Raw genomic sequence first — 11,238 nt, 5'->3', positions numbered from 1 at the left:
AGATTTTGGGTGAACCAGAGACGGAGCCACTAAGTGAATATGAAACAATTAAAACAAAAATAACTGAATAATTAGAGAAAGGTATATAGAAATCCTCTATTTTTTAGGACACAACCAGGCAAAAGAAACCGACATATGTACATAAACATCCCAAGCTTCCTATATATTTGGATCTTACAGCGAACAATCCTCCCCTCCATATTTGAGAAACATTCTAAGACACCTGTGTTTTGTATCCGGTAAAACTTTTTACTCATCTTCAACATTACCATCCTTCCTTTATGGCCTTGCCTTGCCTTGCATTTCTTTCGTTTTTCTTTAGAGTGTGATAATAAATAATGTTGCAGAGAGCAGCAAGCAATGCATATTCATGGTGGTGGGCTAGCCATATCAGGACAAAGCAATCGAAATGGCTGGAAGAAAACCTTCAGGGTATGCAATTTTTATTTCTTTTCTTATTTCTCATCAACGTCTGCATGATGCCCTATAATTCTCAATTGTACTTTGTTAAAAATATGGTGTGTTGCATGAGGAACAACAATAATATCTTTCTGTGAATTTCACGTTATGTGAATAACAATTGAATTGTTTATTCTGCAACCAAGTCCTTAATATTCTACAAGACTTTTCAAACTTCAGGTGCAAAAAGGGGTAAAGAATTGGCAAAACTAGAATAGACAAACAGAACTTCTGTTTATTTGATTGATGTTAAAGATAATTGCATCCGTGAACAATTAGTCATGGGAAAAATTATAATGTTGATATAATTGGAGTGTATATATTGACATAATTTTGGTACAATGACAGATATAGAGGACAAGGTGGGTGAGATGCTCAAAATCATCGATGATGATGGGGACTCATTTGCCCAAAGAGCAGAAATGTACTACCGGAAGAGGCCAGAACTCATAAATCATGTAGAATACTCATACAGGTCATACCGAGCATTAGCAGAAAGATATGATCACCTTTCAAAAGAGTTGCAAAGCGCCAACCGCACAATTGCAACTGTGTATCCAGAACAAGTTCAATTCGAGATGGATGCTGAAGATGAAGATGTTAGAAGTGAAACATCTTCTTCTGACAATGAGAAGCCATCCAAAGGTTTCATCCCAAAAGTCCCCGCAGCACCAATGAAAGATTTCTTGAAGAGTCCTTCAATGGGACTCCCAAAAAAGTGGCTAAGGAAAGCTGGTAGTTCTGCTAAAGCTCCTGCACCACCACCGAAATCAGGCCTCACCAAAAACGAAGCATTAGAGGAAATTGATAAGCTTCAGAAAGAAATATTGGGATTACAAACTGAGAAGGAGTTTGTTAAGAGTTCACATGAATGTGCATATGAAAAGTATTGGGGTATTGAGAGCCGGATAACTGAAATACAAGCGAATGTCAGCTGCTTACAGGATGAATTTGGAATTGGTACTGTTATAGATGACAATGAAGCTAGAAATTTGATGGCATCCACGGCTCTGAACTCATGCCAAGAGACCTTGGCCAAGTTGCAAGAGAAACAAGAGCAATCAGCTGGATTGGCAAAGGTAGAGTTCCAAAGGATCTTGCAGTATCATGAGAAGATTGCAAACCTCAGAAATCAGGCTCTTCCCGAACAAACAAATGAGCACAAACCCTTTACCGCGAAGAAACATGTGTCTTTGACCGCTGGATCAAGTTCAGAATTGAAAGACTTAGATCCAGAGATTAGTAGTACGGAAAATAGTGGAAATGGGGAACTGTTGGGGGAAAAGTTTAAGGAACAGCTTGCAGTTGATTCAAACTCGTCCCTCTCAGTGACGCAACTGGCTGAGAAGATTGATGGAGTTGTAGATAAAGTAGTTAATTTGGAATATCAGGTCTCTTCTCAGACGGCTTTGGTGACGAGATTAAGATCAGAAAACGATCAGATTCAGGCACAAATTCAGAGCCTGGAAGGGGACAAGGAAGCTCTAATTGCAGGTTCGGACAATATGAACGAAAGGCTAATAGCGGTGGAGGAAGAGTTAGCTAGAATAAGAAGTCTCAACCAAAGCGTTGAAGATCAAAACAACAACCTCCAAACACATTTTACTGAAGCAAGTTGTAACATTGATTACTTGTCTGAGAAGTTACAGAGTGTGGACTTCGAAGAGGATGTGGAGGATGAAGGATTATTCCCACAAGTGAAAGCGGCTTCAGATGCAAAAGAAGAAAATGAGTTCAAAGAAGAAGAAGAAGAAGAAGAAGAAGAAAAGCTGGTTCCTGATTCTGGTGATAGTGCAATGAGCATAAAAGACCCAGAACCTGAGAAGGATAATAATACTTCAGTTCTCAGTAATTCTGTCGAAGCTGAACAAGAAAACATTGTTGATTCCTGCCCAAATGTTAAGCTTGAGATTAATTCTGAACACTCTCAGAAATTGANAGAAGTCTCAACCAAAGCGTTGAAGATCAAAACAACAACCTCCAAACACATTTTACTGAAGCAAGTTGTAACATTGATTACTTGTCTGAGAAGTTACAGAGTGTGGACTTCGAAGAGGATGTGGAGGATGAAGGATTATTCCCACAAGTGAAAGCGGCTTCAGATGCAAAAGAAGAAAATGAGTTCAAAGAAGAAGAAGAAGAAGAAGAAGAAGAAAAGCTGGTTCCTGATTCTGGTGATAGTGCAATGAGCATAAAAGACCCAGAACCTGAGAAGGATAATAATACTTCAGTTCTCAGTAATTCTGTCGAAGCTGAACAAGAAAACATTGTTGATTCCTGCCCAAATGTTAAGCTTGAGATTAATTCTGAACACTCTCAGAAATTGAGATTGACCAATGAAGAGAACGATGAGAAGAAAGATATGTCCTATACAAGAAGCTGCAATCTTAATATCGACCTAGAGGAACTTGGAATTGAAGAGGGAGATCCTAACTGGAGGATGCTCTCACCTGGATTAGAGGAAAGAGAGAAAATTCTAATAGAGGAGTACACTTCAGTTCTTCAGAATTATATGGATGTAAAAAGAAAGCTGAGTGAAGTGGAGAAGAAAAACCGTGATGGATTTATAGAATTGGCATTGCAGATAAGGGAATTGGAAAATGCTGTTGCCTTCAGAGATGATGAGATTCAATCTTTACGAAATAAAATCAGCTCACCGCAAAGCAGCGTGACAGAGTCTCATCAGGGAGGATCAACATCCCGTGAAAGCATAACACAAGTAGGCATCTCCCCAGAATCTAATTTTTCATCACAAGCTTCGCCAAAGCCAGTTCCATTCAGTGAACATAGTTATGATTTCAAAGAGAAAAGCGAACCGAACAAGTCTCCTCAAAAAGAAGAAACCAATTTGAAGGTAAAATATGTCAAGACTCCCAGTTCTCTTACAACTATAGAAGAAAAAATCCGTTCGGACATCGATGAACTTCTGGAGGAAAACCTGGAGTTCTGGTTGAGGTTCAGCACTTCTTATCATCAGATACAAAGGTACCAATCTACAGTACGTGACCTGAAAGCAGAGTTAACAAAACTGAAGATTAACGAGAAGAAAGAAGAAAATACAAAGCAGCCGTATCTTCCGTCTGATCCCCGAGCAATATATAAACACTTGAGAGAAATACAAACAGAATTAACACTGTGGTTGGAAAACAATGAAGTTCTGAAAGATGAATTGCATGGAAGGTATTCATGTTTGTGCAATATCCAAGAAGAGATAGCAAGAGTGTCAAGTGCAGGTGGAAAGGCTGAAGAGAATGGACTAAGTAATTATCAAGCGGCAAAGTTCCTAGGCGAGGTTCTAAACATGAAACAGGAGAATACCAAGATTGCGGATCAACTGTGTGCAGGACATGAGCGTGTTGAGAAGCTGAAGATGGAGTTGGAAACCACACTGGCAAAACTTGATGAAGAATTCAGAAGACGAGGACCCACAAGAAGCCCAAGTCGAGCAAGAATTCCCTTGCAGTCTTTCTTGTTCGGAGTGAAGTTAAAGAAGCATAGACAAAAGCCATCACTCTTTTCATGCATGAATCCGGCATTACAGAAACAGTACAGTAGTCTAGCTATAGCTGGACATTATCGATAGTAATTAATAGATTGTGTGTGCAGATATATTTTAGGATTTTGAATTTGACCTATAAATAAAAAAAAAACATTGCGTGTTGTATGTTATTTAAATGTATTACTCCCAATCCTTATTGTAAATTTGCTTCTTATTAAATACTAAATTAACGTAATTGCATAATAGAACTGGACATGTGCAAGGAAAGACAGTACTATTATTGTGCTTCTGGGTCTATTACTGTATAGCAGTACCTGATGACCTGACCTTATTGTTTACAAGGAGCTAAAACTTGTTAAATTGAAAAACCCAACATCATTACCAACGGTAATGAATGAGAAGAAGCTACACTAAAAAGGATACTGATTAATTCATTTACTTTTTCATAGCTTTACTTGAGCAAGAAATTTACAGTACAATTTACTGAAACAAGTTAACTATAGGCCAAGTCAAAAAAGTCAGTGAATTTGGACAAGATAATTCTTTCTTTTTCATCCCTGCATCTCATCACTGGCCTTTATTTCGCTTAAAACCTCCAGATTTCCACTACATTCATCTGTTCCCGGTTTCTTGTCAGGGTTCTGAAGCTCGCAATTATCTTCAACTGCAGATCCATTTTCATTTTCCTTAACCAGTGAATCCATCATAGGTGAATCTATCATATTATCAACGTTTTCATTTTGATTCCCTTCAGCCTGGTTGCCACTAACGTGTACTTGGTCATTCTCAACCACCTCCATTTTCATAGAACAATTAGGATCCTCGGAAATGATTTCTTCATCTTTTAATCCCAGGTCCGGTTTTTCAAAGGTTGCTACATCTGCTTGAACTTCTTTACTAGCTTCATTTACTGTAACACTGGATAAATCAGAAACTTTGATCTCTTCTGCTGCTTTAACCTCTGGCTTTAATGGAAGTGCAGTGGCTGGACTACAGATAACAGCATTAGTCTGTTCAGAAGACGTATTATGCTGAACTCTTGGTGAGGCAGCTTTGAAAAAACCAGGCTGTGAGGCGCTTGATGTGGAAGCACCATTGGGTGATGTAGCTGCCAAGCCCATTCTTATATAGCGTACCGTAGGAGAAGCCTCTGAATGGGCTGGGGCACTACCAGTGATGGAAGGTTTTATTGATGAAACACCCGTGGGCATGATATGGATAGCATTCTTCCCCTGAGCAACCTTGAGCAATGATGCGGCATCTGATGGGGTAACAATACGAGCGCCAGCAGCAACTGCAGCAGCTCTTAAACTTGAATCTGTACTGAAATTGGTCTTTATTGGTATTTTCTTAGGGGGTACTCGAGATTTTGCTGCAGAACCCGGTGATCCAACCGGAGAAGATTTTGTTTGATTGGGGCCTTGCTGAGATTGAGCTTGGGCTTGCACAAGGCTGCTGCTACCGACTGGCAAAGTTTCAGCATTTGAAGTGGGAAGCACAGAGTTATTAGCTGTAGGATTTGAAGGCGCCCCAGCTGTTCCAAACTCAAGGAGAAATCAGTCAAACTTTGGGCATATAAGAACAGATATTCAATTGCCATACACATCAAAACACAAAAATAAGAGCCATCCACAATGGAAAAGAGAATTACCAGTTGTAGAGGATGCTGTTATATTCTTCACTGGCATATCAAGGGCAAGGGACATTGCATGACGAGCTGCCAGCTGCGCCTCAGACAGTTGCGAGCCAGATGAATTGGCTCCCAAATTCACGTTACTGTGTTTCTTCCTAAGAATATTCCACCTCTGCAAATATTGGAATACATTTGTGAAAATTAGTAGAACAAGAAGCAAGAAGAAAGCCATGCCAGAAAAATTGCCTGGAGTCAAATAAAGTTTTGGTGAATATGTAAAATTCAATTAGAATACAACAATATGATTTTAATATACAGGATTAACCATAGAAATCGATAGTATTATAGAGATGACGAAACTCCGTTGCCGGGATTTGAACCCGGGAAAACTGGGTGATACCCAGACATCCTGACCGAACTAGATGACAACGGATAGCTGTTATAGAGCAGTGATAATCTTGAAACTTTCAACCATACATGACACTCAACTACGAATCAAGCTCGTTAAAACTCCCAAATTTTCACCAATATAAATGAAGCTCAACAAACAGTGCTAATTTCTTAGCAATGAAAGAGTTCTAAATGATTATACACCACAAAAGCTCAACACCTATACACAGAAAAAGAGGTGGTAGAGGGGAGACAATAAGACAAAGTGACAATCGAATTCAATTATTCTACCTAAGCGTCAACATAGTGAAAACAAATGGGTGAAGCCACAAGTAAAACCCCAAAACAAGGTGCAGCTGGTTATCAGAGACACAATAAAAACTTTTAAGCCCACTATAAATAATTAAAATCACATTTATTCACACACTATCCCTACCAAAAAGCCTACTCTTATTTTATTGTTTTTCTTCTATCACCACATACAACTAGCAGTACACATTCATACATGACAAAACAAAAACCAAAGGTGAAGGCCAAGAAAAGAGAAAAGCAAATACCTTAGTCCTTTCAGTTCATTAGAAGGAACAAATAATCACACTAGATTACCATCCTACAGATAACATACAATTTACCATCCTGCATATAACAAACAATTTTTTCCTTTTTGATCGAGCAATGGGCAGTGGATTTTTATAATAAAAACATATTCATACATACACACAGTCAGATCAGACATTGCAAATTATTAAACTGGATTTGGGTAAAGCATCATCAAAATAATGTTCTCTATGGAAGATTCTCAATTCATATAACTCTGCGGAATTTGACACTTTTAATGAGAACCATGCCACTACTCGACTCTAATAAGCCATAATAGGGCTGACTAACAGAATATATTCATCTCCACTCTACTCTGACCACTCAATATCCTGGTGAAGAGAGCTTAACAAAGAAAGTGTATGTCAGTGTCTGCTTTCTTCTGCAATGTCCTCTGAGTCTCACCTATCTATAATGCAATTACAAGAACAGTTGGCACCATAACCAAGTGCAACAACAGATAATAGAATACTATCAGGCTCATGTAACTCAACGCATCTCAGAGATGTCTTGAGAAATTATCAGAAACAGCCAGTACATAGACACTTTTGACTAAACTGCACATTGTCAAATGTCAGAAAATGGAATATGATTGCAGGAGAAGACTCAAGTCAATGGATTAGGCAATACAGTCGATAACAAAAAACGATCTGATGACTACATATGTCTATCTTTTTTTATTATCATATGAAGAAAAGAACTTACATAACTAAACATTATTGTCCATACCATCTTCTGAAAAAGAAAAGAGACTAAAATGCATGAAATGGTGCGTTTGATATCTATAAAATGCATGACATGGATGATATGGCAGGGTAAATCAAAACAATGAAAGGAAATTGAATTTGAGAATGGTCATGCACAGTTAACAAAACAAGGTGATAAAAACAACCTGAGATAGCTGTGAAGCAGTTCTGTCCCACTTGAAGTCTCCTTTCAAGATATTTGCCCAATTCCCTTCACCACATTTCTGCACAGCAGAAATCAATTCTACATCCTCTTCAGGAGTCCACGGTTTTCTTTTCTTTCGAGGAGGCATGTTACCACTTATCGATCCATTTCCATCAAATCCTTCTGTAGTTGTTGCCGTAGGTAGGGGCAGTTTCTGCACCGATACTGGAACTGTGATGTTCATCCCTTGCATTAAGCAAGCAGGCTGAGAATTTTCCAATGAAGCTCTAAATGACTGACCATTAGGAATATTTATTGTCAGGGGAGCTTCCACTGTCGATCTATTTGGGAGATTGGAATCACTTGGTAAACCAGAAGCAATCAAAACCTGACAAAAGAGAACCATTCTCATAAACTAAATTAACTGGGTTAAGAGAATTAAGAATTGATAAAAAAAGAATTAAGTACTATAATTTCCAAAAGAAATCAGATCTAACCCATAGCCTATTGGCAATGCAAACGATGATAAGACCAGGTGAGTAATAAAAGATAAACAATAAGTTTAAGCACTGTCAATTCCTTTTTTCTTTTTCTTTTTCTTTTTTTCTAAAAATGTTTGTCACTTACTTTTACACATGCAGCAGCCTCAGTTGAAGCTTCACTGCTAACATCTGGGAATGCTTCCAATTCATACTCTAAGTCACTATCATCATCCTGTAAAATGAAAAGTTAATTAACAACAAGATACATGACCCTGAATTGTATATGATTAACAAGAAATGTTCAAGACATGGATGGTTTACACAACAACAAAAGAAATTTTTATACAACAATGCATTTACGCAAATTGCAAGTTATCCTGTCACTCAAAATATAAGTAAATATAGTGTCACCAGATATGAGGATGTGCAAGAAGATAAGCACTCAATACAGTAAGTCAATGAAACAACTTGGTCAACTCCAACAGACACTACTGATCAAGACCCAAAACAAAAAAAAAGAAGAAGAAGAGGTGAAACGAGCCAAATTAAGCAGTTTCAGTTTAATGACATCCTATAATTGTATTCTTGATCAAAAGCTAAATAAAAAAATACACTGTTCAGCATCAAAACAATAACAAGAAATTAGTTTGACAATCCCACTAACACTAACAAATAACTAGGTAAGGCATGAAGACTAACAATAATTGTTTTGATGTGAGGACCAACATAACACATAAATCTTCCCTAATTGTAATGTTGACAATGAACAGAAGACTAATTATGAAGTTAAATATTACCCATGAAAATAATGATACACAACCAGTAGCTTCAAAAATAGCTTAAACAATCAACATAACAACAAAATATTGAAATTTAAAATATTACAGTCACAGCATCTCTAATTGTAATTTTCAATTTCAACACACACTTGTTCATTAATATGTTTTTATGATTGCTTTCTAGGAAAAAAATGCTTGTGACAAGAATACGCACATTAATTAATGGCATACTAATAATGTCCATTTCTCTTTAACTGAGTCAAATACTATGGTCTTGATATGGTGAAATTTTGTAGAAAGTGAGAATGATTACCACTAAATTTTATCCTTCTAACTATTCCAGTTATGCCAGGAAAAAAAGACTTAAAAAGTTGCTTGATTTCTATAAAAAAGGGTCATAGTATGGTTTAGCACACCTCTTCAACATTCCATTAGCAACAAGTAAAAACAAAATGATTTGCCAATAAAACAGCATTTGCCATTCCATTTCCCAACAACTTTTTTCTCTGAATATTTGCTCCACATAAGCACAACTCACGAGTGAGAAATTTTTAATCATTTCTGTCCCAAATGAACTTTCATAAGTCCTACCCCACTATATGTTTTGAGTGTGTGAGGGCGTGCCTGTCATCTAATGTATGCATGCATAAGGAGCAATTCATCTGCCCTCAGTTTAATACCTAATATTATCTATGTTAATTCACAAACATCAAGATAACACTACATGTGCACAGTGGTTTTTCACTATGAACGGCAACCAAATTTCCAATACAAACCAGATTTGCTTTAATTGAAGATGATAGCAATGCCAGTATTAGTGAACAAGTAACACTTCTTCCCAAAACCACCTGGAACAGCCATGAGACTGATCCATGTCGTATCCAGCACCAACAATCTGAATACAACCAAGACTTAATACACATTTTACCAACAACCTTTCCAACTTCCAAATATCAGCCATGAATATAACATCCTAATCACTCTTCGGAAAACATCATCAACACCAATATATACACAATAAACCGTATGCCCTAGTACACAATAAAAATTAACAACTTTGCCTTGTAAAAATCACGTTTTACAAAGGAAAAATCTAAAAAGGAAAGAAGACGAAGCATACAATACCTAAACAGTTGATTCAACAAACTGATGTTGCTAAGGCATAAGTAATAAAGAAAAGTTGTAAGATCTTACCAAAGGCGAAGCCCCATCTTCCAATTTTTCGAGCAAAGTGTTGCGATAAGCTAAATGTCTCCAAAGCATCTGGTACTCTCTGGCATTAGAAATCCCGGTTGACGTCTTCTTCACTAACGCATTCCAATCGAGCTTAACTCCTGGAGATTGAGCAACTTCTTGCAACAATGCCAACACAGTGTTTGCTGTGTATCTGTACAATAAAAAACACCGAATCATATAATAAAAGTAAAACAGAAACATTTGATTATTAAAGAAATTATAAAAGAAAAAGGAGAGAACCTTTGTAAGAGAGAGGAAATGTCTACTTCGCTTATGAAGCCTTTCTTGTGCTTCTTGTTAGCTTTCTCAACCATTGTATTAGTGCAATCACATAGTATGAGTGATCAAAATTAGTACCAAAAACCCTAGAAGGGTTTTGGGGGATAGAACAAGGAGGGAGTAAAAAGTACGAAGGAGTGACCAACCGTTGAAGAGCGTGGAGACCACGCGCCTATAGAAATGGAGAGAAAGAAACGGGGGCAGGTTGGAGTGCCTGAAAAGATAGGAGACAGACGGGAAAATAGTGGAGCGGCATTTCGGAGCTTCCAGTTGGTGAAGAAATACTGAAAACTGGAAAGACGATAATGCCCTCAGTTTCTTTTGATTAGAGAGGAGACATTGGAAGTAATCTGGTTGGATTTGAAGTCATCAGATTCTGTTTGGTTTAGGAATCTAATCAGAGACTTTGACGACGAAGGATTATTAGGCATGTGGAAGTGAGTTACTAATTTAATTTAGATTGCTAAATCCAACATGAGTCTAGTTGTGCACCATTAACTGCTTTTCTTTTTTTTTTTCTTGGAATTTATCAGCTTCCTATTTCACCGTTTGTTACTTTACAGAAGGCCAACTACTCCCAACTCCCAACTCCCAATCCCAACTTATACATATTCAATGAATGTACCACCGTCCCTATGCAATTGCTGACCACAAGATTACATTTATAACAATAATTTCAAATTTTTTATTATTATTTTTTGATGATTTCATTGACTCTAACATTAACTAAAAGATCTTTCAGACAGTGATTTAAAATTATGTTAAGTTTCACCGCTCTGCAGTGCAAATGCCCCATTTAATTAAATTCATACCCAATTGTATTATAATTTATAAAGACTTTTCTCTCCTCAAAAACATTGTGTAATCAACTTCCTATCGCAACTCAGAGTTGAGTGGCGGGATTAACAAGAAGACCACGGCAATCAACTCTGCTTCCACAATAATACTCGGGTCCAACAAAGCATGCACAATTCAATAACAGTACAACCCCCC

At 37.3% G+C, this 11,238-nt stretch overlaps 2 protein-coding genes across 2 annotated transcripts; one reads left to right on the top strand and one right to left on the bottom strand.

The window, feature by feature from the left end:
- Positions 1-338: 338 nt before the first annotated feature.
- Positions 339-4,087, top strand: LOC116106374 (protein NETWORKED 2A-like). The gene is made up of 3 exons (XM_031392730.1): positions 339-432; positions 808-2,227; positions 2,641-4,087. The coding sequence occupies exons 1-3, from the start codon at positions 339-341 to the stop codon at positions 4,040-4,042; spliced, it is 2,916 nt and encodes a 971-aa protein (XP_031248590.1). The 3' UTR covers positions 4,043-4,087.
- Positions 4,088-4,265: 178 nt separating this feature from the next.
- On the bottom strand, positions 4,266-10,367 carry LOC116106370. The gene is made up of 6 exons (XM_031392726.1): positions 10,207-10,367; positions 9,925-10,117; positions 8,097-8,183; positions 7,471-7,857; positions 5,610-5,763; positions 4,266-5,492 (listed from the first exon to the last, which is right to left on the bottom strand). Exons 1-6 carry the CDS (start codon positions 10,278-10,280, stop codon positions 4,510-4,512), a joined length of 1,878 nt encoding a protein of 625 aa, XP_031248586.1. The 5' UTR covers positions 10,281-10,367; the 3' UTR covers positions 4,266-4,509.
- Between the last annotated feature and the right edge of the window lie 871 nt (positions 10,368-11,238).

This window comes from Pistacia vera, unplaced genomic scaffold (assembly GCF_008641045.1).
Source record: "Pistacia vera cultivar Batoury unplaced genomic scaffold, PisVer_v2 Contig512, whole genome shotgun sequence".
Lineage (NCBI taxonomy): Eukaryota > Viridiplantae > Streptophyta > Magnoliopsida > Sapindales > Anacardiaceae > Pistacia > Pistacia vera.
This window is presented reverse-complemented; position numbering and strand designations above follow the sequence as displayed.

Excerpts from the sequence above, each read along its gene's own strand:
- LOC116106374 (XM_031392730.1), top strand. The coding sequence starts at position 339 with ATGTTGCAGAGAGCAGCAAGCAATGCATATTCATGGTGGTGGGCTAGC. Across the intron at positions 433-807 it reads GCTGGAAGAAAACCTTCAGG|ATATAGAGGACAAGGTGGGT; the intron begins GTATGCAATTTT and ends GTACAATGACAG. Across the intron at positions 2,228-2,640 it reads GAAGAAGAAGAAGAAGAAAA|TGCAATGAGCATAAAAGACC; the intron begins GCTGGTTCCTGA and ends TTCTGGTGATAG.
- LOC116106370 (XM_031392726.1), bottom strand. The coding sequence starts at position 10,280 with ATGGTTGAGAAAGCTAACAAGAAGCACAAGAAAGGCTTCATAAGCGAA. Across the intron at positions 7,858-8,096 it reads AGGCTGCTGCATGTGTAAAA|GTTTTGATTGCTTCTGGTTT; the intron begins GTAAGTGACAAA and ends CTCTTTTGTCAG. Across the intron at positions 5,493-5,609 it reads AACAGCATCCTCTACAACTG|CTGGGGCGCCTTCAAATCCT; the intron begins GTAATTCTCTTT and ends AGTTTGGAACAG.